At 61.9% G+C, this 24,839-nt stretch overlaps 2 protein-coding genes and 1 long non-coding RNA gene across 15 annotated transcripts in view; 1 reads left to right on the forward strand and 2 right to left on the reverse strand.

Moving 5' to 3' along the window:
* Nucleotides 1-1,791: 1,791 nt before the first annotated feature.
* LOC609235 (death domain-containing membrane protein NRADD-like) lies at nt 1,792-5,068 on the reverse strand. 6 transcript variants are annotated; one of them, XM_038565282.1, is made up of 6 exons: nt 4,930-4,946; nt 3,885-3,947; nt 3,586-3,741; nt 2,763-2,946; nt 2,519-2,661; nt 1,792-2,421 (listed from the first exon to the last, which is right to left on the reverse strand). In XM_038565282.1, exons 3-6 carry the CDS (start codon nt 3,689-3,691, stop codon nt 2,102-2,104), a joined length of 753 nt encoding a protein of 250 aa, XP_038421210.1. In that variant the 5' UTR covers nt 3,692-3,741; nt 3,885-3,947; nt 4,930-4,946; the 3' UTR covers nt 1,792-2,101. The 6 variants fall into 6 exon arrangements, with proteins under 6 accessions (XP_038421210.1, XP_038421209.1, XP_038421213.1 ...); XM_038565281.1 differs by lacking the exon at nt 3,885-3,947 and having other exon boundaries at nt 4,930-5,068; XM_038565285.1 differs by lacking the exon at nt 3,885-3,947 and having other exon boundaries at nt 3,586-3,667; nt 4,930-5,037.
* A 553-nt stretch (nt 5,069-5,621) lies between these two features.
* Nucleotides 5,622-24,839, reverse strand: part of NBEAL2 (neurobeachin like 2) — a 29,040-nt gene continuing 9,822 nt past the window's right edge. For 2 of the 8 annotated variants that reach the window (XM_038566633.1, XM_038566635.1), the window contains exons 7-54: nt 23,700-23,785; nt 23,321-23,603; nt 23,053-23,159; nt 22,467-22,547; nt 21,009-21,092; nt 20,528-20,626; nt 19,531-20,132; nt 19,318-19,450; nt 19,116-19,235; nt 18,564-18,885; nt 18,285-18,367; nt 18,076-18,168; nt 17,692-17,866; nt 17,429-17,565; nt 16,920-17,079; nt 16,594-16,696; nt 16,276-16,429; nt 16,021-16,179; nt 15,685-15,844; nt 15,424-15,509; nt 14,751-15,251; nt 13,919-14,097; nt 13,664-13,823; nt 13,297-13,434; nt 12,848-13,207; nt 12,598-12,747; nt 12,325-12,482; nt 12,097-12,221; nt 11,871-12,006; nt 10,990-11,150; nt 10,578-10,894; nt 10,371-10,466; nt 9,917-10,041; nt 9,691-9,831; nt 9,411-9,541; nt 9,211-9,320; nt 8,985-9,102; nt 8,783-8,880; nt 8,589-8,705; nt 7,903-7,992; nt 7,709-7,818; nt 7,351-7,523; nt 7,162-7,256; nt 6,806-6,922; nt 6,547-6,705; nt 6,322-6,470; nt 5,880-6,015; nt 5,622-5,783 (exon numbers count right to left, since the gene is read on the reverse strand). In XM_038566633.1, the coding sequence (XP_038422561.1) occupies nt 5,682-5,783; nt 5,880-6,015; nt 6,322-6,470; nt 6,547-6,705; nt 6,806-6,922; nt 7,162-7,256; nt 7,351-7,523; nt 7,709-7,818; nt 7,903-7,992; nt 8,589-8,705; nt 8,783-8,880; nt 8,985-9,102; nt 9,211-9,320; nt 9,411-9,541; nt 9,691-9,831; nt 9,917-10,041; nt 10,371-10,466; nt 10,578-10,894; nt 10,990-11,150; nt 11,871-12,006; nt 12,097-12,221; nt 12,325-12,482; nt 12,598-12,747; nt 12,848-13,207; nt 13,297-13,434; nt 13,664-13,823; nt 13,919-14,097; nt 14,751-15,251; nt 15,424-15,509; nt 15,685-15,844; nt 16,021-16,179; nt 16,276-16,429; nt 16,594-16,696; nt 16,920-17,079; nt 17,429-17,565; nt 17,692-17,866; nt 18,076-18,168; nt 18,285-18,367; nt 18,564-18,885; nt 19,116-19,235; nt 19,318-19,450; nt 19,531-20,132; nt 20,528-20,626; nt 21,009-21,092; nt 22,467-22,547; nt 23,053-23,159; nt 23,321-23,603; nt 23,700-23,785 (7,679 nt within the window). In that variant the 3' untranslated portion in view covers nt 5,622-5,681. Of the gene's footprint in view, nt 5,784-5,879; nt 6,016-6,321; nt 6,471-6,546; nt 6,706-6,805; nt 6,923-7,161; nt 7,257-7,350; nt 7,524-7,693; nt 7,819-7,902; nt 7,993-8,588; nt 8,706-8,782; nt 8,881-8,984; nt 9,103-9,180; nt 9,321-9,410; nt 9,542-9,690; nt 9,832-9,916; nt 10,042-10,370; nt 10,467-10,577; nt 10,895-10,989; nt 11,151-11,870; nt 12,007-12,096; nt 12,222-12,324; nt 12,483-12,597; nt 12,748-12,847; nt 13,208-13,296; nt 13,435-13,663; nt 13,824-13,918; nt 14,098-14,750; nt 15,252-15,423; nt 15,510-15,684; nt 15,845-16,020; nt 16,180-16,275; nt 16,430-16,593; nt 16,697-16,919; nt 17,080-17,428; nt 17,566-17,691; nt 17,867-18,075; nt 18,169-18,284; nt 18,368-18,563; nt 18,886-19,115; nt 19,236-19,317; nt 19,451-19,530; nt 20,133-20,527; nt 20,627-21,008; nt 21,093-22,466; nt 22,548-23,052; nt 23,160-23,320; nt 23,604-23,699; nt 23,786-24,839 lie in introns of those variants that run through there. The other 6 variants (XM_038566637.1, XM_038566638.1, XM_038566634.1 and 3 more) reach the window with 5 other exon arrangements.
* Nucleotides 16,021-23,900, forward strand: LOC119864701. Its single transcript, XR_005374965.1, has 3 exons — nt 16,021-16,378; nt 16,650-16,731; nt 23,684-23,900. It is a non-coding gene; the product is annotated as an uncharacterized LOC119864701 (long non-coding RNA).

The following is a 24,839-nucleotide window of genomic DNA, read 5'->3' on the forward strand; positions in this document are numbered from 1 at the left end:
CCACCGAGTCTTAGGCAGGTGGTGGATGGCAGAGTGCTCGCCTGCTGGGTGCTGCGCTGGGCACCTAGAGCTCCAGTAGTGCTCATTTGAAACTTACAACCCTGGGGACAGAATTGGCAGGGTTGGATGAGGAAATTCAGGCTCAGAGAGGCTCAGGAACTCATATCCTCATTGTTAAAAGAGAAAAACACCTATTTTAAAGTCCTACTCATTGGACATGCCATTTAACAATGTAGCCATAGTGTTTTCCCATGCTGCTGCAACCTTCAAAACTTTAAAATACATTATACCAAATGAATGGACTAACTCAACCCTCTTAACTTTTGAGAGTTGTTACAGAGAGTATCTCTGTTCCTGTATACATTGAAAGGGAATGTCTCTCTTTGGGTGGGTTTGCGGTGCAGGGATGTGGTCCCATGCTCTGCTTCTGCTTGCCACCAAGTCAAACTCGTGGTTTGACCCCAGGCTCCAGGTTTCAGATTTTCCAAGGAAATTTAGGTGGTGGTCCATTAAAGGTGGTGACCGGGGAGCTGTAGAGTTTCAGACAGGACACCTTTGAAGAGGGATTGTGTTATCTCAGCTCCCTATGGAGTTTTTTCAAAATCTTTTCCCATTCCACACACCCCTTGACATCTTCAGACTCCAGTCCCTCCATTGTCATAGGGGTGCCAGCCAATCCAGAAGCTGTTGGGTGCCACTCGGCACAGGCTTCTACATTCTGTGCCAGCCCAGTCCTCGATTGCCCTGCGGCTGACTTGCTGCCCAGGCAGCTATGAGGTCTACCAAGTGTACTGGTCTGATTTTGGCTGACTGAATGCTGTGCCTCTCCTGCTCTTTCTCCTTGGTTATTGCCCAAAAGTCATCTCCAGATTGAAGGAGCTGTAAACCTGCCCTTCCTGCAGGACAAGATTTCCAGGGTTAAGCAGTCCTGGCAAACAGTTTCTGGAGAGCAGCAGTCTGACATCTGGCATTCACTGAGCAGCTAATCTCAGTCACATCTGTTGGCAGAGGACGGGGTCTACCTGAAGCCTCCCTGGGCCAGCACTGGATCCCACAACTCCTGAGTTTGGGTGGCTATGTTGCTGAAGTGCTCTGCCTGTCGTGGATGCCTGGATGGTGGCCACTGTTCCTTCTTGGACAGGGGCCTGTCCACTGTAGCAACCCCTTCCAAAGGAGGTAACCAGCCTGCCTGCTTCTCCCTTCAGGGCGGGCCGATGCGTGGGGTACGGGTAGTTTGGCTACAGCTGCTCTGCCCTCAGCTGCCCCTCAGGTGGGTGGGATGACCCATTTGCCCTTGGCTTGTGTGGAAATCACATAAGCAGCTGTGGAAGCATGTTTGGAACTCCTTCCTGAGTCTGGAACGTGAGTCTTGTAAGGACAGTCTTTCTTCCTTTTTTTAATCTAGAGACCCGAGGCCCTTGGAAGCTAGCTCCCCAGGGTGTCTGCCTCCAGCCTCCCCTTGATACTGGTCACAGCAGAAGTCACAAAAATGGTCTCAATCCCAGGGCCCCTCAGTGCCAATCTGAAACTGTAACAGGTGGGGGACCTACTGAATGTGCCCTTCTATTTATCATTCTCCAGCTAAGGAAGCTGTGAGTGCAGAAAGGTAAAATAGCTCCCTAACACGCACAGCCAGTGACCCACAGATGCAGGGTGTGAGCTCCAGCCTGCACCGTCTTCTACAGGAGTATACTGCTTCCAGCTCCTGTATCCCAGAGACCCTCCTTTTTCTGGGCCTCTGCCTCATGGCCACCCAACTGTCCCACAGGCCCAAGGAGTCAGAGGCAGCACAGTAGTCCAAAGTTGCCTTTAATGAGATACAAAAGTAGAAAAACCAGTTGACGCTAGATAAGGGAGGTGTAGTGGGGAGGGGGAGGGCAGGACCACGTCTCACTGCTAAGTCCCTCCCCATGTCCTGGTCGCTGTCCTGGAGGAAGGTAGGGCAAGGGGAGGTGAGCGGTGGCTGGACCTTCTGTGTTCCCTCCAAACAGAGCAGGCTGAGGCCACCAGTGCCAGGAAGCTCATGAAAGGGAAAGCACACGTGGCTGTGGGGGGAGCACCAGAGCAGGTTCCCTGAGAGGCCCGGCCGTGGTGGCATCACTCACACCACAGAGCAGCCCTCAGCCGGGGGACCCAGGACCCGGAGCACATCTTCACGGCCCATGGCAGCCAGGGTGTCCTCTAGCACCCTCAGGGTGGCACCACTGCCTTCTTTGACAGCCCAGTCCCTAAGCAGGGTGTGGGCTGGCAGCTGGCCCCGGGCTATGACCTCCACAGCATCAGCCGGGTAGCCCAGGCGGCCTGCTAGGCCCTGCCAGCCCTTGTCAGCTTCGCCCGATGCTTCCAGGAGCCGCTCCACTTCCTCTTGCTGCGGCCGAGGGAGGTGAAGGTAAAGCCGGCAGCCAAGTTCAGGATGTGACCCTGGGGTGGGAGACGTGGGGGACGCGAGAGGGTCAGGTGGGCTGGGTGGTATGGCTGAGCTGGGTCTAAAAGTCTGTAGATGGGTAAAGAGGCTCACCCTGGCTGGGGGCACAGGGCTCCCGACCGCTAGGATTGTCCAGGAAGACAATGCTGTCACCATGCCTCTGGTCCCTGTCGAGGTCCCCCAGCTCTGCAGTCCGAGCTTTGGCCAGCTGCTGTCTTTGTTTATGTGAGCGCCAGCTGTGGGGAGCAGAGGGAACCCGCCAACCTGTTCCAGCCTTCACTGAGACACAGTGCAGATGGGGAGGGGTGTGCTATGGGGCAGTGCCCAGAGTACCTACCACTTGAAGGCCACGTAGGCGAGCAGGCCGAGGACCACGGTGGCCAAGAGGGCACAGTAGACGGGGATAATGTTGCCTGAGGCCCCTGGAGGCTCAGGGGGGAATGGAGAGGAGGTATTGGGAGCCAGAGCTCCCCCAACCCACACCCCTTCCCCATCCCTGTCCTGCATCCTCTGTGTCTTATCTGTAGAAGAAAGGACAAAGAAGATCAAGAGCAAGGAATCAAGGCCAGGTCCCTGAGTAGCCTCACTTAGGTTTTGCTGCCAAAAATGTTTGAAACAACAGTCCCTACTTCGTGGAATCAAACACTCACACCACGGCATCCAGATTAGCTCGTTATCCCAGGCTCATCTCCCGCAGCCTCCTCTCTGCTCACCAGTCTTGGACACCTAGCCCTTCCCGGGGGGACCCTCCTCCTGGGTTTTCAGACATCTGCACTTGCTGTTCTAACTTCTCCAACTGGCAGGTATCCCCTATTCTGGGAAGGCCTCCTTGATCTCTCCCATTTCTGGCTCCTGCTGTACCTTCTCTATTGGAGCATTAAACCATGCATCCTGTCTCTCTCAGCAATCTGGACTAGGAGAGCAAACTGATACACACTGGTCCCCATGGGGGCCTCTGCACATGAGGCCTTTTAAATTTTTGCAAAATAAAGTTGAGCTAGGAGGCAAGTAAACGCTGCTGTTCACTTCTGCTGGGAGGCCAGGAAATCACAATCCCGTGCAGGCAGGGCATAGGGTCCAAGGACTCCAGAGTTTGTGACTGGACCTGTGTCATCTCCCCACCCACCCAGTGCCCAAAATGTGGATCAGAAGGTACTTACCCACGTGTACCGTGCCTTCTCTGTGGCTGGAGTTGTGAAGCATGGCTCTGCTGGCTAGCAGTGATCCCAGGGACTGCATCTCCTGGAGAAGGGGTTGGAGTGTCATGGCAACACTCAGGCAAGGGGGCTGGGAGACTTCTCTGAGTCCAAAAGTGGCTGTGTGTAGCAAGATGGGGGAAATCCTTCAGGCCAGGTGTTGGGAGTCTGTGTCTCCCCCCACCCTCTGCTCCTGGCTCACTCCATCCTGATTCACTCCAGGGCTGGTTATCACCCCCCCCCCCACCTCCCCATTCACCAACCTGACAGTTTCCTCCTGTGTCAGATGGGGTGGGGTGGACAGAGCCAGCCCCCACAGGCCAAAGCTGGAGGAGCCAGGGTGCAGGAGGAGAGCAGGTTGGAAACCTCAGCAAATCCCTGGTCTGAGTCCAGGGCTGGCATGGGAGGACCAGAAACTCCCATCCCCACCGCCGTCAGAGCCAGGCTGGAGACTTGCCAGTGGGGGCCTCCCCCAGACTTGTCAGCATAAGCTGAGGAACCCAACACCCTAAGCTCCAAAGGCACAGCTCCCCCAAGTGACTGTGACCCCACTCCTGCTTCCAGGGCCTGTGTCCAGCCCTCACCTCCTGCTCAGAAACTGCTCAGGAAGGTTCCTGGTGGGTTCAGCCAGAGCAGAGAGCATAGGGCCCCAGAGGCCCCCTGGTTCTTTTCTCATCTGGGAACTCAGCCTGGGAGCCAGAAACCTCAAGGACAGGACTACTCAGTCCCAGGACCCGTCTGGACCTACAGGCCTGATCCTGCGGGGACTGGCTCCCTAAAGCCGGGTTAAGAGAAACCACATCTGGACTAGAATGGCTCCTGCCAGGAAAAGGCACGGAGAAGAAACGTGGGGGCAGGCCCTCCAGCTCCCAACTTCCACCACCACATCCGGTCTGGTCTCCAAACTCACTTCCCTGCCCAGTCAGCAAGTGGGTCGGGGTCAGAGGCGGTGGTGGCCCTTCCAGGAGTGAGGCTAGTGCGTCTGTGTCACTGACCACACACGGGGCCCTTCCCGGGCCTGGCTGGCAGGTGGGCCTGTGAGCAGCGCGCCTAGCCGCAGCCAGGCCTGCAGACGTCCGCCCGACCCAGCCACCGGCCGGAGCTGCGGGGCGGGTGCCCCTACCCCCCTACACACACACACACACACACACACACACACACACACACACACACACACGTCTCCAGGCCGTAGAACACGCCCACGCGGGGCAGCGCGCACGCTCGCGGGCCTCGACGCGGGGTTCAGAGAAGCAGCCCTGGGCTCTCTCGGTCCGGGGAGCCCCGGGCGCGTTCCCAGCCCCCTCCTACCCTGCTGGGGCTCCCAGGATCCGCTCGGCCGGCGGGACTCGGGCCCCTACGCCCCCAGGCTGCGATGGGCCGGCCGGGAAGGCGCGGCGCGGCGCGGCGCAGGACCGGGCGGGGAGGCGGCCCGAGCGCCCACGGAGGAGCCGCCTAGGCCGGAGCGCGCGGGGGCGCGGGGCGCGCGGGGGCGCGGGGGGCGCGGTCGCCCGGGGCCCCGCCCCGCCCCGCCCCGCGCAGGAGCGCGCACACGTGCAGAGGCGCAGCCGGGCGCGGCGGGGCTGCGGACAGCGCGCGTGGTCCCGGGGGGCTCCCGGGCCGGGGTACCGAGCCCAGGACGGCGGCCTGGGCAGGCGGAGGCGCCGCGCGCACGCATACTCGGAGGCGAAGCAGCTACAAAACTAGGCCAGGTTTATTGCCGAGAGCGCGGGAGCGGGGGGCCGCCTTTAGAGATTAAGGCCACAGCCCGGCCCCCGGGCTCCGCCGGGACGCGAGGTTTGGGAGCCTGGGCTCCCGCCCCGCACTGTGCAAAAAGTGCTGTGCGGCCGCTCCGGCCGGTGCCGGGCTCCGGGCGGCCCCTCTGCCGGCGAGGGGCGGGACTTCCGGGAGCGAGCCGCCCGCCAATCCCTGAGCTGGGCGGGGGTGGGGTCCCGCCCACCCCCGGAGCCGGGCCGCGCGGCCGCCGCGCGGGCGCCTCCCCCCGGCTCCCCCGACTCCCGCCGGCTGCCGGGGCGGGGCCTGCGCGGTGGGCGGGGCAGCTGTCAGCGCGCCTCTCCCGGGTTGTACTCCGTCTCCCCCGAGGACACCTGCGAGATGCGCCTGGAGGACCGCCACAGCTTCCGCGCGAACTGGCTGCTGCGCGCCTGGGGGAGCGGAGGCGGGAGCAGTAGGACTGCGGAGAGCGGGGCCAGGACCGGCCCGCCCGCCCGCCCGCCCGCGCGCCCCGCCCTCGGCCTCACCTCGGAGGGCTGCCCCGCGCCCACGACAATCAGCTTGCCGTCCTCCAGGCCCACGAGCACGTGGCTGCGCTCCTTGGTCACTGCCACGCTGCGGATGGGCACCTTCATGGGAAGGGGGGGCGCCGCCGGGAGCAGTCTGCAGGGAGGGAGACCCGAGCTCTCAGCTGCAGGGCAGCTTTGTCTTCATCCTCTGTCCGCTCAACGCTCAACACTCGGATCTCCCACAGGTGTGTGGCTAAGGGGGGCCCGGGGCAAGATCAACCCACTGGGGGACAGGAGACAGGCCCTGAAGAATGTGCCATGGACATGTTTAGGGATCATGAGTGGGTCCCGCACGGGAGGGGGGTTGGTAGAGGGGTCGAAGTGCGGAGTACCTTTTGTTATCCTCTGCCAATGCCCATCACCTTGAAGGTCCAATGAACTCATAAATAGCGTCACTCACTTGTTCAGGTGGAGGATGTGCAGGGCACACTGGGCTGTGCCCAGCAGAACAAAGTCCTCTGTCACCGCCAGGGCTGTGGGCTGCTCTACCAGGGGCAGTGAAGCCCGTAACTTCCCATTCACGGAGTACAGGTGCAAGGAGTAGGTGACCTGGAAGAAGCAAGAGGGGTCAGCAGGGACAGAATCCCAACTACCCCTTTCTCGGCTGAGCACCGTTCTTCCATACCTGAGCCCCCACACGCTCCCGCGCCGAGCTCTGTACCACAATGTGGCCCTCAGACCCCAGCGCCAGATGGAACACGGGTCCGGGTAATGTGGCCCCCGGGGGCCGTAGTGCTGCCACAAACTGGCCACGGCGTACAGTGTGGATGATCACAGTTCCATCCTGTAAGAAGGCAGCTTAGGGTACTGGGCAGGGGTCTTCAATCTCCAGGGACATTGTCTAGCAAACTGGGCCTCCCCTGGGCACAGACACGCACACACACCTCAGATCCCGATACAGCCATGTCGAGTTCAGTGTTGATGGCCACACAGCTTACTGCAGCCTCATGCCCATAGAGGACCTGCACGGGCTTTGACGCCAGTCCCACAGAGAGGCCACCCTGTGGGGAGCCAGGGTTGGCTTAGGACTGGGGACATCTCACTACCCTGGCCCCTGAGTGAGGAGGCTAAGGCTCAAGAAAGTGATGGTCTTATCCAAAGCCAGAGAACTGGAGGGTCATGGAGACCCGGGCTTGCTCACGGTGGCAAGAGAAGGGCAGGACTGACAGTCAGCTGAGGGGCAGATGGGCTGCAGGTCTGGACTGTGGGGGCCCCACGGGGCTGCCCATCCAGCACACACCTCCTGCAGGAGCCGCCACACCATGCACGTGGTGTCCCGGGAGCCTGAGATGAGGTAGATGCCACAGGTGTCCAGTGCAAGGCAGGTCACCACGTCTGCACCGGGAGGGTACAAACGGAACAGAGGAGTCACACCCTCCCTGGCCAGCTACCCCTGCCTGCACCACCCCAGCTCCAAGGCCATGCATACCAAGGTGACGGTTGAGTTGCTTCAACAGCTTGCCCCGGGGCAGTGCAGTCACTCGCAGGCTGCCATCCCAGTGGCCACCACTGAACAGCAGCTTTGCGTCGGGGGCCACTGCCAGGGCTTGCCCACTCACGCCACTTTCCGGCACCCACGGGCCACTCAGCAGTCGTTGCATCCTGTCCCGATGAGGGGGATGACAGGTGGGGTGAGGCCAGGCCAACACAGAAGACCCAGGCCCTCAGAGACCTTGGCCAGACCCTTCAGCCAGCCCCCACCTTGACTAGGTGTGTGTGTGGGTGGGGGAACAGCTCAGGATACAAGGTATTTAGAGCCCACCCCTGCCCACCTCCCTCTCTCCTACTTGGGGTTGCCTATGGTGGGGTCTTTGTTGAAGCTGAAGTAGTTGTTTATGTTACGGTCATAGGGCAACCAGTTGTGGATGCCCAGCAGCCCACTGGCACTCACAGTCACCTGTGGGCAAGAGGGGACAGAAGTGGGTGTGAGGCAGAGTCAGAGAGGGGTGGAGCTGGGGTGGGCGCTGCCCCGAGCACTTACCAACAGATCTGAGGAGCCCTGGATGGTGAAAGAGTGGGACTGCCGGTGGGGGACCACGGCCAGCACCAGGGGCACGCCTTCACTGATGACCTGCAGAGGAGAGTACGGGGCCGGCTGTGCCCGAGTGGTCGGCCAGGAACCCCACACCCCTACCCACAACCGGGGCACCATTCTTTCTTCTCCTCTCAGCCCCCAGTGCTGGCAGACTAGGTGTCAGAGGGCAGAGGTCCCTCTGCCAAACAGGAGGGCATCTCAGAAAGTGAGGAAGTGAGAAGCTGGGATGGACAAGGCAGGTCTCAGAGTCTCACTCTTGGGCTCAACTTGGTCTTCCCATCCTCTTACTTCATGTCCCCCATTTGCTGGCAGGAGGGGAAGAGAAGCTAAAAATGTCAGGCCCAGGGGCCTTCTCATGTGAACAGAAACATGAGGAACATCACCCAAGGCCAGACTGCCTGCCTTCTGGTCTCCCTAAGGCTTTCAGAGGCGGTCAGGGGAGTCGACAACGCGTCCTGGCCTCTTCAAAGGAGGAACCCTACTCCTGCTCCCATGTTCCTTTCCCTTTACCTCTTTTTCAAAGACATCTAATATCAGTGACCTTGATTTAGGTTTTCCATATGCCCTAAGAGGTAAGGACTCTGGAGCTGAACCCATCTCAGAGTAGGAAATGAAGCCCTGCCTCCCCTCACCTCTGCAAAGAAGGCCTTGAGCTGGTCCAGGTGTTGGAAGATGCTAGGCGAGTTAGTGTCCAGACGTGCAAGGCGTTGGGCTGCTTCCTCGGCTGACAGCCGAGCTGGATGTGGCTCCTGTGGACAAGTGGCCGGTCAGCACCATGGTATGGGCATCCCTGACCGTGATCCCCCAAGCCCCAAGGTGGCCTTACCTTTAGCAGCTGACAGGGAGTCTGCCCGAAATTACTGATGATGCCCTCCAGAGCCTTCCGTTCCCGCTCATCCACCACGTGGTCCAGGTCCACGGCCCCTGGGCAGGCAAACAGGGCAGTCAGGACTCCCTCTGCACCCTCTGCTCCCAGCCCCCACTCCCGCTGCACCCCGGCCCCCGAGTGAGTCCAGGCCACCGCCCACCCTCATAGGTGCAGTAATAGAAGACGTTGAGGGCTTCTTCCGCAGCTGGGCCCCGCTGCTTGTAGCCAAAGATGAGGTCAATCCACTCATGCAGGTGGGCAGACACATACTCTGACTCCTGGGGGTGGGGAGGGGCCAGTCAGTCCAGAGACAGCTGACCCCCCCACCCCACCCCTGCCCCTCAAGCCTGGGGCACCTGTCTGCCTGTCTGTGCTCATCTCCTCACCAGAGCCTGGCGGTGCTGCTGGATGAAGTCCTCAGGAGAGCTGGCCCACGGAGGCAGCACCACGTCGCCCACCTTCTCGTTGGTCAGCTGGAGGCAGCCCAAGTCGAAGCCTGGCACAGAGGACTGGGTCAGCTGTCTCCCTGTGCCATCTTCACGTGCTCCCTGGCCACCCCCCTGTGCGCTCTGTCCCCAGCTCTCACCGTTCTGGTTTTCCAGGAAGTCGGGGAAGTAGAAGAACTCTGGGATGAGCTCCTTCACATCAGCAGGGCTCTCCAGGCGGGCCTGCCAGGCTGCTGCCACTGAGTGGAACTGTCGGTCGGAGCAGTCAAAGCTGCAGGAAGGGCACAGGCCAAAGTGAGGTGGGGAGAATGAAGTCAAGGAAGGAGAGCTGTAGCTGGGGGAAAGAAGGGAACCTACTCCCATCATCTGCAGCAGCCCACCCCCACCCTTGCCATCTGCCAGCCCCGCCCTGGGCCGCACCGGCCACTCTGCAGCTGGACATGCAGGGAGGTGAAGGGTTCCACGCGGATGAGGTAGTGCATCACGCCTGCGGCGTTGGAATAGTGGGTGCCATAGTGGAACTTGTCAATGGTGCCCGCTGGGTCCTCGAAGCTCTCGTACCTGGAGCCACAGTTAGAGGGGAGTCAGCAGGAGCCCTGCCCTCACCCATCCCGACCCTCAAGCCCGACCTTGCCCACATGCTCACTTCTCCCTCACGAGTTGGGCGTGCTTGGGATTCACCACACCGATGGGCTTGGACAGGTCGCGGAAGACGGCCGGGTTGCTGAGGTCCAAAGTTGGGGACACGTAGTCCTGCAGGACCCAGGGGAACTGGCCACCCACCCATGAAGGAGCTGCATGAGGGTCCTGATGGCCTACCTGCCCAGCCTGCCCTGCCCTCACCCTCAGGAAGATGGGCAGAGCCGAAGGCAAGGGGGGGAGGGGGCAGGGTGCACCACTTGGAGGGACCCAGGGAGGCAGGCCAGAACAAGATTCCCTTCAGGGAGAACAGAGGCCAGGGGGGTATGTTGGGTGCGGGGAGAGGCAGCACCCGCCCAGAGGCAGGCTCAGGGCTTGGCCCACCATCAGCGCCTACACTGGAGTGAAGCAGGGTTGGCAGACCAGAGGGGCAGGGGTGGAGATAAGGAGTGGCTCCTCACCACAGGGTACTGAGACAGGTCATTGTAGGTCCGCCCCGCAATGGTGTTGAGTTGCATCAAGTACTCGAAGTTGGAAATCTCACGCTGTACCCATTTCTGGGGGGGCAGGGGCAGGCAAGAGGTGAGTCAGCTGGACTGTCCAGCACTCCTCCCAACCACAGGACCCTGGCCTTGCCCCCCTGCCTCCTCACACTCGAGGTCTCTCACCTGGGTGAGGCCGGAGGCACGCAGCATCTCCTGGGGGGAGCGGCTGCTTAGGTAGCCTTGGGCCGGGGGTCGTAGGCGCAGGAGCAACGAATACATCTGGTTCCGTACCTGGGTGTGGGGTGGGATGGGGTAGGGTTGGGGCCTGGGGGCCTGGCAAGGAGACGAGGCTATGGCCCCGCCCACCTTGCACGGGAAGTTGAGGAAGTAGTTGGCTTGATCAATGAAGAAGAGCTCGAGTGCTGAGCGGCGCAGGTTGAAGCGGCGCAGGTGGACCTCTCGCAGCTGCGTGAGCGGGCGCCGGAAGTCGTGGCCGATGCCTGTGCGGATGGACATGGGTGCAGCAGTCACTCACCCTGGCCCCACCAGGCCCCAGCCATCCCCTGCTGTCCTAACCAGCTCTAGTAGGACGCACCCTCCTCCGTTTCCACACGCTCGGCGCTGCCATCATAGAAGTACACGTGCTGTGTGGTGATCTCCAGCAGCCCTGGGATCACAGCCACCACCGTGACCAGCTGACACTCGGCTGAAAGCACCAGCTTCTCATGTTGCTCATCCAGTTCCACTGCCTGCATCCTGGGGGCCACACCGACTTCAGGCTCAAGGCTCTAGGACCCCCTTCCGGATAAGCCCAAGACCACACTCCGGTGCCACCAGGTCATGGGGTACATTCTCTCATGCTTCCCAGAAGAGAGGAACTGTCCAGGGTCCCAGTGCCCACTGACCCCAGTCCCCACCCCAAAACTGGGCCTCTGAGTGTCTTGCCAGGACACCAGCTCCTAACCCTGGCCCATTCAGCCCCTGCCCACTCCCTTGGGGCCCCGTGTTGATCTGGTTTGTGTTTCTCAGTCCTGGCCTGGGGTGCCTAGTGATCAAAGAGCCACTGCCACTTCTGCTAGACAGCTCTCCCCACCCCCACCCCCCACATCCCACCTGATTTTGGACAGTCCCTTCACGGTGTTTTGTTTGTTTGTTTGTTTTAAAGATTTTATTTATTTATTCATGAGAGACACAGAGAGATAGAGATATAGGCAGATATAGGCAGAGGGAGAAGCAGGCTCTCTATGGGGAGCCCGATGCGGGACTCAATCCCAGGACTCCGGGATTACCACCTGAACTGGAGGCAGATGCTCAACCGCTGAGCCACCCAGGGCTCCCCCCTTCAGGGTGTTTACCCCTGTCCCAGGAAAGGAAGCGACTCGGGAGTCAGTCCCACAGTGGGCACGTGTCCACTGGAGTAGGCCCCCTGCTCCCCGCTCCCCACTCTCCTGGTTGCACTCTCCCAGCCCCACTCACGCTTTCTCTAGCGCAGCCAGCTCTTCCTCGCTCAGCTGGTCTTCCTGCAGCTCCTCGGGTAGAGTGCTGACTTTGGCCTCCTTGGTCACCGCTAGAGGCAGCGAGGCCTCCTCTGTAGGTGTCAGGGGGCCCTCACCTGCAGTGCGCCCAAGGGTGTTCAGTCAGAGCTGGGCAGGGCAGGGCTGACGAGGTTGGGCAAGATCCAGCTCAGGGCACCCTTTCTCACCCAGGTTGTCCCGCAGAGCGCTGGCTTCCAGGTGCGGGTTGAAGTGGTGGTTGGGCACTAGCTTCAGACGCATGCGCGAGTACGTCTCGGCGCTGGACAGCTTCCAGCGCGGAACAGGTGGGTCCCTGCAGGTGCGTCCAGGAGGGTGGTCACGGGTGGGCACGGCAGTCCGTGAAGTCCCCATCCCTCCCGGGCCTCACCCCAGGCGCAGCCCCTCCCAGGCCCCACCTCAGGGCCCAGGCCCCACAGGGGCTGGAGAGCTGCCGCCACAGCGCCCCCCAGTGCAGCAGGGCGGTGGACTGCTGCGCTGCCTGCTGCTTCACCGCGGCCCCGTAGCGCAGCCCTTCCAGGCGCACCCGCCTCTGCGCGGGTTCCAGCACCAGCTCCTGGGGGTGGGGGACGGAGGAATGGGGTCAGTCCTGCCGGCGGCTTCCGGACCCACCAGCCGTCCTCTGGGCGCAGGAGTGGGGCGGCTCCCCATCCTGGCCGCAGGCTGCCCACCTGGAAGGCCCGGCGGCCCTGTGTCCGCTCCCGCTGGCGCCGCTGTCCACTACTCATGAGCGTGTCGTAGCAGGCGTTCCAGAAGCCCGACATGAGGTCGTGGCTCTTCGCGTACGTGTCCATCTCGAACTGCGACATGGTGGGTTGTACCTGCAAGATTGGGCAGGGAGAGGAGATCAGCGCTCGGTGCGGGGCCGGGCGGGGGCGGGGGGGTCCCCATGTCTCTTCCCGCCCCGCCACCTCCAGGCACCTGCTTATCGATGAAGTGGCGCCATTCAGGTGTGGCACAAAAGGCCTGGAAGTCCTCAAAGAAGGTGGGGCTACCGTTGGTGGGTGGCAGGGAAGGCAGTCCCCACTGGAGCCCCAGCGGCCCATAGGCACGGTCCAGCAGCGTCCGCACCAGAGGTACCAGCCACGAGCAGCGTTCAGTGGCAGCAGCAGCTGCACTTGGGGACTCCTTGTCCTGGGTGGTCGTTTTTGAGGGGGAGGTGTTCAGCGCCCGCGCCAGGGCCGCTTCCAGCTTAGACAGCACATAGCAGGCCTCTTCCCGCCGCATGGGCACTGTGGTCTGCAGCAGTGAGTGCAGCTTCACATAGGCCTGGGCGTGCAGCTGTGGGCAGCAGGGGGTGTGAGTGGCACCCAGCCACTTCCCAGGCTCCCCACACCTGCCACTGCGGAACCAACCCACCCGGTGCTCACCTGTGGGTCCTCCAGCAGGATGTAGCCAAGCACTAGGCGCAGGCCAATCTGTGCCATCTCTCGGAGATCCGCTGTGCCATTGGCCAGGTGAGGCCAGGCTCCCAGGCGGTCAAGCAGGCTGCACACTCCTTCAAAGAGCTACAGCCCAACATATTCCAAGCAGCCATCATCAGAGGAAGCCAGAAGCCCATGGGGAGGGAGCAAGGTAAGGTTTAGTCTGGGGGCCAGGTGGGGTTTGCACACACAGACACCATGCTGATGCACCCATGAATGTGCCTGTGCACTCCTCCACCTCCCACACCAGATGCCTGCGGGCTCACGTGAACACGTGGACTCGTGTGGCTCACAGGCCTCTGAGCTGCCGCACCTTCTCACTCCACAGCTCCTGGTTACCGTGGCCCTCTGCGCACAGGAAGTCCTGCAGCAGGCGCAGCAGCCAAAGCGCCTGCTGGGTAAGGCTGGCCAGGACTCCAACGGGGGCCTCTTTGATGTCGGTCAGGGCTGATTCAAGCATCATCTCCAGGAGGCTGGGGAGGGGCGAGAGACTCAGGTGTCTGCCCGACTGCCTTCTCTGCCCTCAGGCTCCTCAGGGAACCCTCACTCCCCCGAGTGGCCTCCTTACCTGCGCTTGATGCAGTCCGGTGGCCGCACAAGCGTAGCAGAGGCCCCCAGCTGGGTGAGCACCGAGAACACCTGGCCGCGCTCCCGCCAGGCGGCCTCATCACTGCCTTCCACACCACGCCATGTCACCGAGAACAGCACGTTGGTGAGCAGGTTGCACAACTCCTCCTCAGAGGTTTGCTGTGGGCACAGATGCGAGGTGTGGGGTGGGTGGGGAAGGGAGGGAACTGCTGACTCTCACGCTCTCCCTGTGGAGCACCCCTTGCCAACCACTACTGGGTGTCCCTACTAGGAGGGACAGCCCTTGGCCAACAGACAGCCTGGGGCCTAGAAAAAAGGTGTAGAGAGGACTTAGCCACTGCTTGAATTCCAGGGAGAATCCTGAGATTTCAGTGACTTGTCAGAGGAGATGAGGTGGTTCACAAAATTACCCCACGGTTCTCACAGGCCTCATGAATTGTCCTGGAATTCTCTGGAAAATGCCTTAGTATAAGCAGAGATCCCTCCCCCAACCTGGAAACACAAGGCAGATCCCTTAGAGTGATGCTGCCCAGAGACCCTGTAAAGTCTCTGCCCTCCAGGCTCTCTTAAGGACTCTCCAGAGCCTGGCTGGTGTCCTGACCCTGGCCTGACATCATTTGTCCTATTCTGGGACCCCGTCAGGAACACAACTGCCGCTAAGAGCTAGCAGGGGCAGCACCCATGCCAACTGGGTGAGAGCTAGAGCCGCGATGTCAGATAGTACCCTACCCATAGAAAGGTCATACTGCGTGCCCTGGGTCCCAGAGGGGTCTCTCAGAACCGCCCAGTGGCACAGGGAGGACTCGTCTCACCTGAGGGTTGCTGGCATTTGAGGCATCATCCCCACTGGTGGTGGGCTCCGGGAGGCTGCCATCCTCCAGCACATTGGAGAGACTGGAGCTATGGCGGCCGTGGGCAACAGGGAAGGGCCGGGGCCCGTCCAGCGGGGACGGTGTGCCAGGCTGGCTGGCTGGAGTAAGAGTCCCACTGCCGCTGCCACCACCCCCGCCGGCAGTGTTGCATGAACCCACGCTGGCCCGTTCCAGGCCCAGGTCAAAGGGTATACAAAATGGGGAGAGAGCATGATAAAAGGTGTCAGGGTCAGGGCTGGGGGTCTCTGAGGGCAAGAAGACATCCGAAGTCTCAGGTGACTCGGTGGGTGGCTTGCATAGGGCTGGCTCTGGGGAGAAGGGCAGGGGACTGGCAACTGTGGTGGCCTCCAGGACGTACAGCCGGGTCAGCACATCCTGCCAGCCAGCCTGTCGGGCCAGCAGCCGCACTATGTCTGGCTGTCCATAGATGAGGTGGAAGAGCTGCCGGGCCAGGGCACAGCAAGTCAGGGATTCATCTGGCGGTCTGCCTCCAGACCCCCCACCCCAGGGCCTTTGCAGGGAGGCCTCCAGAGAGCCTTCATCACCAGCAGGTGAAGTGAAGCCCCCAGGGTCGAAGCCCCCTTTTCTGCAAGCTTTCACCTCCCAGACTCACCTGGCGACAAACGTCCAGGCGGACGCTGAGGTCGGCTTGGAGGGATAGCTGCACCACGGCCAAGAGATCAGAGAGGTTCACGCAATCTGGAAGGGTGGTCAGAGAGGCCCTGAGGAGCTGAGCCCCGAAGGGGACCTTGCTCCCCCTTTGGCTCAGCCCTGGCCCCCCGTGCCGATGCCTTCCCTACATCTGCCTGCTCTGTTTCCTGGACCTGTCTTACCCTTCCACCTGGCCTGCCTCCTGGCCCCCACCAGGTTGTACCTGCCCCCAGGAACAGCTTGTAGAGGCCCTGGCAGAGCTGGGGGGAGGCAGCCCCCTCTGGCAGGCAGGCAATGAGACCCTGGAGACTGTATTCTCGCAGCCGAAGCCGCTGACGGCTCCGCTCAGGTAAGCGCTCATTCTGCTGCAGTTTGCGCAGGATCTGGGGGGAGGGGGAGGGAGGATCACAGGGGGTTTGTCATCATGAGGAAGGAGTTACTGGAGGAGGGAAGTCACCACGTAGGTCTGTGGCTCCGAGAGGGACCTGTTTCACCTCCCTGGCCCTTGGGGAGGGGCCCCGGCAGATGGAATGCTAGGGTCAGCGCAGGCTGGCTGTACCTTGCAGACTCGGTCGGGCAGCAGGGGCAGTGACCTCGGCTGCACTAGCAGAGCCAGCAAGACCTCCAGGTTCCCTTGCTCCAACAGGAAGATGGCCAGAGACTCCTGTGCTGGTGAGCCCTGCAGCAGTGCCAGTAGCAGGTCCAGAGCACCCACCACCTGGGGACACAGTCTCATTCTGGGCTGGCTGCTCCCCTCAGCGTAGCCACACCCCACCCCTCACCCAAGCCTCACCCTCACCACCCTCCAGCCTACCTGGCCATCATCACCTGCAGCCACCAGAAAGCTAAGCACAACCTGCATGTCATCAGTGGCAGAGCTCCGAACCAGCAACTCCCGCACCAGGCCAAGGAGTGAGGTCTGCACGGTGTGCACATCGTCAGCCGCTAGGGGGTGCTCCCGCTGTGGGCTGAGCCGGTCCCAGCAGGCACAGCCACCCAGGACCAGGAGAAGGCAGGGGAAGGGGGGGAGAGAGCAGGGAGAGTGGCAGGTGAGCTGGGGGACCGAAGCACATTTCCAAGGTCAGAGGCAGCTGTGTGGGCCCCATAGCTTGTCTGCCCCCGCCAGCCTCACCTGTAGTGGGTGCGCAGCGCATCCAGGATGAACTGAACCCCATACTTCTTCCGCAGCTTCTGTCTGTGTTCCCGGACTATGCTAGACATGTACTGGATGTGGCCTGAATGGGCATCATCAGAGGACTCAGGCCACCAGGTATCCCTCTAGGACAGGGCCATGTCCCTGCCAGATCTCCCGGGGGGAGGGTTACGTTCCCCCTCAGATGCTCTAGAGCAGATACGTCTCCTCAGATTGCCTGGAGCGGGGTTATCGCTTCTCAGAAACTCTACCCCCCCGCCCCGCCTCTCCCGGTGGCATCCCCTCCTCCGAGTCCCCACACCTACCAAGGCGCACGGCAAAGTCACTGGGGCTCCAGAGGTGGAAGTTGAAGAGCAAATGCTGGTAGAGCAGGTACAGGAGGGGCCCACTGCCCTCTGCTGCCACCTGCTCCATCAGCAGCTGGGCAGACATGAGCACGTTCATGTCCATGGCCCAGCTGGGAACCTGGAGTGGAAGGAGCCAGGGTGAGGTGGCAGGCCCGGGCCGCGTGCCACTGAGCCTCCCAGCACCCACCCTGCCCCGCACAGGCGGAGGGGTGCGAGCACCCTGCCTGCTCAAAATCCGTCTGCAGCTCCCGGCTGCCTCTGAGGTACAAGCTTCCCAGACTGCTGTGCGGGTCCCCTGCCCCAGTGGGTGCTGGCACTTCCACCAGACCCTGTCAGCCGAACCCTGCCAAGCCTGGCAAGGCCCCGCTCTGATGCCACCACCTCTCCCAGGAGGCTCTCCCTGAGGACGCAGGTTCCCCTTCACCCAGTCCCCTCGGTCAGACAGCGCAGCACCCAGCCCGCCCTACCTTACGCAGGAGGGCCCCAATGATGGCAGGCCCCTGGCACTGCACCAGGCTCTCCTGGTTCACAGCATGGCCCTGCAGGAAGTTCCGCAGCATCAGCAGAAAGGCAGCCACGGCATTCCTCTCCATGCGCACCTCTACTGGCCACCAGGAAGGGGACAGATGTGTGTCAAGGGCCTGCCAGTGGCAGAGACCTCAAGCACGCCAGCCTTCTTATCATGCCAGGATGCTCTCGCCACCCTAACCCAGGCACCAGGGCTTCTTACCTGAGGACTTGCCCAGTGGGAGAAGCAGGCCCTGGGTATTGTGGCCAGAGGTCAGTTCAGGCCCCACAAGGTCATGTGTCTCGGCTGGACCTGCCTCGGCCTCTTGGGGCTGTGAGGCCACTCGCTCCAGCAGGGGCAACAGGGCAGCCATGCCTCCCACACAAGTCACCACGTCCTAGGGGAAAGGCTAGCTGTATGAGGGCAGCTCCGAGCCATTTCCTGCCCCACTCTGCCATAGCAGGCTTTCCCGGCTGGGAAGCTGGGTCCAGGGGAGGTGGCTTCCCCAAAGACCTTCCAGGGCATGGTGTGGCTCCCCAGCCCGCCCTGCACACACACGTGCCCGTGCTCAGGCTCCCTGCACTCCCTGCCCGTGCACACACACACCTTCACGTCCCAGGTCTCCACCCTGTGGCCCGTCAGGCGGCCATCCAGCCCATGGCCAGGGGACAGGTCCAGGCAGATGTTATTCCTACAGGCCTGGGGGCAGGGGGTGGGCAGGTGGCAAGGGTCAGGTGGAAGGCAAGGCGGCACATGGAGTGTGGGGGCCAAGGGCAAGGTAGTAGGGTCGAACCAGTTGCCCCCCCACCTGATACCTGAGGTGAGTAATGGAGGAGCAGCTTGGTGCTAAGCTCATGCAGCTCACTCTCGGGCTTGAAGGGTGCCACCTCATTGGGCCCTGGGGGGAGGGGTGGGCAGAGGGCTTCAGAGCTGGCTGGGCCTCTGGCCAAACCCCATCCAGAGCCTCCCTCTTCTCTTGGCCGATCAGAGGACATATACCCCCAGGGGTGCCTTCTTCCTCCTAGATCCCTGAGCACTTTATGAGCCCCGACTACCCGGGGCTGGGGCAGGGCCCAGTGGGTGGGGGTGCTCACCCAAGGTGAACAGGGCCCGCAGGGCCGCTGGCGGCAGCACTTCATGGAAGATGACTATGGTCCCTAGCTCCCCCTCCAGGGATGTGGGGCTGCCCCACCGAGTGTCCTGTGTGCCTGCAAGGGTGGAGCTGATGGTGCCCTCCTGCAGGGGGGCCACCAGTCCAGACCCCCAGCCAAGCCCTGCGGTGGCTGGGACTGACTGGGAGCGGGAAAAGGAGGGATGCGCGTGAGCCAGGGCAGCAGGGACCGGTGGCGTGGGTGGCCCCGTGGTGGTGGTCGTTGTGCGGTGCCCAGCGGAGCCGATGCAGCAGGAGGAGAAAGGCTGCGGGGCCAGGGTTGGGGAAGTGGTCAAGTCACAGCAAAGCCTGAGGTTCCACCTGCATCCAGGTCCTCACAGAGACCCCCCCCGCCCCCCGCCACGGCTGCACAGACCCCAGAGGCTGAAGGTTGAGGCCTACATGGCAGAGGCGGGGGGAACACTGGGGCTCCAGGCTTCACCCTCTCCAAGATGCCCCAGCTCCCCAAGGCCTCCCCAAACCCTGCATGGCACACCTCACTGAGAGAGGGGCAGCGAAGGGGCGCCGTCTGGACCAGCTGGCCATCTTTGTAGACGTGGACCAGGTTTTGGCTGAAGGGCCGGCGCCCAGGCACATGGACGATGGCCACACAGTGCTGGAAGAGAAGCCACAACATCAGGCTGCGGGCCGGCACCTGGCGTCCCCTCCGCCCCGGACCGTACGGGAGAGAGGCTCACCCAGGCAGAGTCGGCAAAGGACACCTCAGGCAGGCTCATGGTCAAGTACTCCTTCCGGGTACACACGGCCACCACGAGCGTGCCGGCTGCTGTGAAGAAGGCCTCAAACCCCGAGCCGCTGCTGGTGAAGAAGCTGCGGGGGCCAGGCGAGCCCGTTAGTCCGCTGCTCGCCCACTCGCCCTGCCACGGCCCCCGCTCCCGGCAGCCACCCACCTGTACAGCTGCTTTCGCTGGGGTGGCCGGGAGGGGGCCGGGCCAGGGGCCGCGGCCACGGGGTGCAGACAGAGCCAGGCGTGGAAGGTGAAGCCGGGTCCCGGCCATCGCTGCACGGGCGGCACCATGATACCCGCCATGCCGGGCGTCAGGTCGAAGTAGTGTAGGGCGCGCGCGCCGCCCTGGTGCCGGGCCATGCCCGATAACGCGCGGATGACGGCACCGGCGTGTCTGGCGTTCCCGGCCTCGGCCCCAGCCGGCCCGGAGTCCAGTCCTGCGGGGGGGCGTAGCAGGCAGCGCAGCTCCAGGGGCCTTAGAGACACGCGGCCCAGCGCTTGCAGCAATGCCAACAGCTGCTCCTGGCAGTGGGCCCCCAAGGCTGCCCCCGCGCCGAGTGTCTCCAGCAGGTGGCCCACCAGGCCTGCCTGCACGCACGTGGCCCTGCTGGCAGGGCAGCTGTCACAGAGCCACCGAAGGCGTTGTGCGAGGAAGAGCCGCAGCTCCGCCGTGGGCAGCGCCGGCAGCCACTGCATCAGCATCAGTACCGGCTGCTCGTTGAGGATTGGTGGCGGCGGACATATGCTGTGGTCGCCCTCCACAGCCTGGGGATAGAGAGAACAGACAGCTCCTGGGCAACAGGCATGGGGCGGGCCACCCTGCCAACCGCGGGACTTCCCTGTTTCGGGGCATGTGCCTTCAGCCCAGGAGAGCAACACAAGCTACCCCATGATGGGCCTCCAGCACCATTAACCCCCCAAGCCTTAGCTTTGGGTCTGGGATGGCCTAACACCCAGCTGTATGTTCCCTGGATGATCTCGGGGTCTCGCTCGCATGCACCAGATCTTCATCCTGGTGACAGGACACCTGTGGTCAGGTCACAGGTCGTACTGTGTGATCCCCACGGCCGACAGAGCCCCTACGGCAGAGAGCTCACCTTCCATGGTAACTCAGTCCTGACCGCCCTCGGGACCCTGACCCCACACACCACTGCCCTCACCATGTTGAGTAGCTCCTGTAGCAGCCGGTGCGTGGGGGGACCGTGGCTCTGCAGAACCTCGTGCAGGTGAGGGAAGCCGATGCGCTCTTTAAACACCTCCTGTGCAGGGTTGTGTGGGGAAGAGGGGAACATGCATGTGGGCCCCAGGGCCAACCCACACCCCATGGAAACCCTGGAGGAAGGACCATCTTTCAAGGCTCCCACACCTGGCTCTGCTTCTGGGTCATGACGCTAGAGAGGGCAAGGGGGCTGAGGATGGATGCGGGGATGAGGGTCCCCCTCGGAAGGCTACAGATCATCCCCAGTCCAGCCCTGACCTAGGATATCCAGCTGACAGCACTGAGCTGCACCCCACAGGGCAAGATGGTCGCTTCCTCAGCTCCCTTGCTCTAACAGCCACCAACCAGAGCAGTTCTGGGGACACGTGGTCAGATTAACCCCACCCCACACCCCTACCATAGCCAGACTGCGGCGTCCTCACCTTGGCTGAGGGGGAGCCGCTCATGATGCAGGTCAGGACCCTGACCACATGCACTGCAATGGCATCTGTGTCCTGGTCCAATACCTTAGGATGGGGAGGGCCAGTCAGAAGAAGCAGGTACCAAGGTGTCACAGCGGGCAGCCCCCTGCTCCTGGTGTAGGGCCAGGACACGTAGCTGAGCTGGCTGGAGGCCTTGGGAGCGTGGTACCAGGCCTCCTGCTCCTTGTCTGAACTAATGTGACCCTCACTCTGACCCTATGCCAAGCAGCTTGGCAAGACCCACTTTGACAAAGAGGCCAGGGAAGAGACCAGGACCGGGAATGGCCTCCCTGGGACAGATCAACAGGGTACTCTCTCGCCATACCCCTTTGTCCCCCACTGTCTGGTAGGCTTGCAGGCCTCTGTCCCCACCCATTCCCCCCCATGCTAGACACACATGTGCAGGCAGGCAGGCAGGCAAGTGCTCCATCACCCATGATTGACAAGGGGGTGGGAAATGTGGGGATGATCAATCACAGGATGTGAGAACCAGAAGAACCTTCGAGACCTTTGGGTCCTACCCTGCCCCTTGCCCCGAGATCCAGGTGGGGACACTGAGGCCCACCTTGGCTGACATCTAGAAACATGCTGCTCACTTGCCCTACCCCACCCCTGAGGGTTGAGGGATCAGGAGGGCTTAGAGAATTTGCCAGGCTGCCAGGGTGCATTTTGGCTCCATGGGGCCTGACTCCCCAAGTGACCTCATACCACCTTCAGGGCCTTAATTTCATATCTGTAAAAACCAGGGGTCTCACCTGCCCTTGCCTGTTTTGTAGACAAATAGATATGCAGGTTCTCAGAAAAGACAAGTGCAATAGCCACAGAAAGGCTGCCTCATGAAGACAAAGCTGGGGGCCTCTGGAGGTGGGGGCCCAGGGGTTAAGCCAACAGGGAGAGGGTTCTCCGTGCAGAGCCCCCAAATGACAGCTGGCAGTTTCTTACAGCTCCCTTGGAAGGTGAGGCAGAGAGAGCATCATAAGGGGATGAAGGACTCCCAGTGACCTACCTAAGGGAAGTACAAGGATCCATGGGAAGAAGTGGCCCCGTGTGGAAGACTTCCTTATCTGTGAGGGGCCACAGCCAAGTCCCATAGTATCTGGGCTTCAGTTCCCCTTTTGGGACTGGGGGCAGGTGGTTGAGTTTCGAAGGTTCCTTCCAGCTTGGCCAAGCCAAACCCTAGCTCCCAATACTAATACTAAGTAGGGCACAGATCACTGCTACCCATTCCCTAGGATAAGGGTCTAGAAGGTGGATGACACAGCATGGGGGACCCAGCCCCATCACTACCAGGCCACAGCAGGCCTTATGCATGTATCAGCTCCTTCCCCCTGCAGAGGCAGTAAGGGCTCAAAGAGGGAGGCGCAGGTGGTGGGTGCCCAGGGAGGCGAGTGCCTGAGCAGGTCAGCCCCAAGGTGGTACCTTCTGGACATCGGGCTCGGTCAGTAACCGGGTAGCCAGGTCACTGTCCCCCTCAGGGGGCGCCCGGGCCTGCAGGTACAGCTGTGGGGAAGGGGGAGGGCACAAGGTAGAGGAGGCAGAGGAGAGAGAAGAGGAGGAAGACGGGGAGAGGGATGGGGTTAGAGCAGGACCAGGGGCAGCAGCTAGGGCTCTGCCCCCGAGGCAAGGCTATGTGTGCCGTGACACCCAGGCAGAGAGCTGGGTCCGGCACCAAGGAAGGCAGGGATCTGAGAGCTGCCCATGCCCTGCTCAGAACAGAGTTGGGCGCGGGAGGCAGGTAAGTGGGCAGCAGTAGGTACTCTAAAACAGCCGAGCCCTCCTCCTGCCCCTGGACTTGGGGCTGGGGAAAGAGGGACGAAGGGCCAGGGCAGCTCCTGTCCTTCCATGACATCTCCCTCCTGTGGGGTGCAGAGCCATCCTGAGCCTCGGGCCATCCCCCCAGACACAATCCCCCAGGCCAGTCCAGCCCAGACTGGCTCAGCAGCAGTGTGGCCCCCAAAAGTGGTTCCAGGCCCCCCACCCCCACCCCGAGCTGGGCCCCGCCCACCTTGCTGTTCTGGATGAGGCGAGTCAGGTGTTCGAAGCAATTGTTGCTGAGGAAGGTGGCCTGTAGCACCGGCCGGTCCTCACATACCAGCATCCTGGGGATGGCGTCTGTGGAGGGGTCTAGGGTCAGCCCTGCTCAACCCCCTATCAGCAACCTGTCCTCTCAGCCTTAAACCTTCTTCCCATGCTGCCCGGTCCTGCCTTCCATCATCACTTAGACTTTCCCCTGCTAGAGCCACCTCCCCAAGAGCCTGGGAGCCCATACCCACCGAGCATGCTGACCCGTAGGGTGACAAGGGCCTCTTCAGGGCCTGGGCTTGGGCCCGCTGGCCAGTCGGCATTAAGGATGCGGAAGTAGCCCTCAAGCAGGGTGCGGAGCTCTGGCCCACGAGGGGGTGTGCGGCTGGCATGCAGGACATGTACTGCCCCCACGAGTGCCTCCAGCGCCAGGGGCACTAGGCGGGGGTCCTGGGCTGGCCCATGGTCCCAGCCCCGTACCACACCCAACAGGCCCTGCACAGAGCCAGCGCTCACAGCCATCTGCCCGTTCTCCTGCAGGTGTGGGCAGAGATGCCAGTGGTCAAGGGGCTCGACCAGCAGAGACCCTGAGATGGCCACCCTCTGGTCCACAGGCTCCTCCTGGCTTACCTTCCCTCCCGCAAGGACAGCACCAAAGAGATGGACGAGACGCAACAGCAGCATGGGAGGCAAGCCATCTGCATCCTGCAGGCTCTCTGGATGGGGTGGGTGCACAGGACAGGACAATATCACCAAGTTTGCAGGGGACTACCCAAGAGGAGGGTGTCCTGGGTTGGGGTAGAGGGCTGGGACACCCAGTGTAAGGGAAAAGACCTGGTTCTATATTTGGGATTCCAAAATGTTATGGTTCCATGCTGGCGGGGGCATCTAGGGAAGACAGGGCCTTTCTTTGGGGAGCTTGAAGGGGATATGGTCCTGCCCTGAGAGCTTAGCCAGTTCCCCAGACCTTAATCCCCAAAGTGGGGACCCCAGGGTAAGCACACACACCACACCACTCTCCACCCCACTTCCCCGTGGCAACCCAGGGTTTGGCTTCTCAGATACAAATCTGGTCCTGCTACCCTGTGACAGTTGGAACTTCCTGTAACCTGCTCTGGGGACCTTGCTGTGTCTATCATACAGATGCCCCTCACCCCCACCCATGCCCCCAGTGGGGACTTCTAGGGGCTTTCAGGGTTTCATATGTGGGAGGCCCACCTGGCCCTGCTCCAGCAAAGCTGGACAGGATGCCAGGCCACAGACTGCAACACAGAGAGCAGATGGGACCAGCCCTGGGGTCACATGAGTGGTGTCAATGGTGGGAGTGGGGGAGTGGGGGGCAAGAGCAGGGCTCACTAGATTCAGGTGGCATGGGATGGGACAGCTCCTGGGCACAGGGCTTATGAGCTGAAGCCTGAGAATGCAGGTAGCCCAGAAAGGGTGAGGAGACAGTAAGGAAAGATGTGGGATAATTTGGGGACGGAGAGGACAGGGTGCAGAGGGCAAGTTGGAAAGGAAGGCTGTGGGAGGAGCAGGATCTGATCCTGAGATGCCAGGCCACCAGTGAGGGATTTATGGCAACAGGAACAAAATCCAGTCTGTTCTGAGAAGAGCACTCAGCCTGTGGGAGAATGGAGGCAGGGACCTCCCCGCTCTCCCCTCTTGGAGCTGCTGCCCCTGCTACAGACCTCAGGCCTGCGGCCACGTGGTCTACCCCAGCACCACTTAGACACCGTCTGTCCTCACAGGACACCGCCTGTTACCAAGCCT

This window comes from Canis lupus, chromosome 20 (assembly GCF_011100685.1).
Source record: "Canis lupus familiaris isolate Mischka breed German Shepherd chromosome 20, alternate assembly UU_Cfam_GSD_1.0, whole genome shotgun sequence".
NCBI lineage: Eukaryota > Metazoa > Chordata > Mammalia > Carnivora > Canidae > Canis > Canis lupus.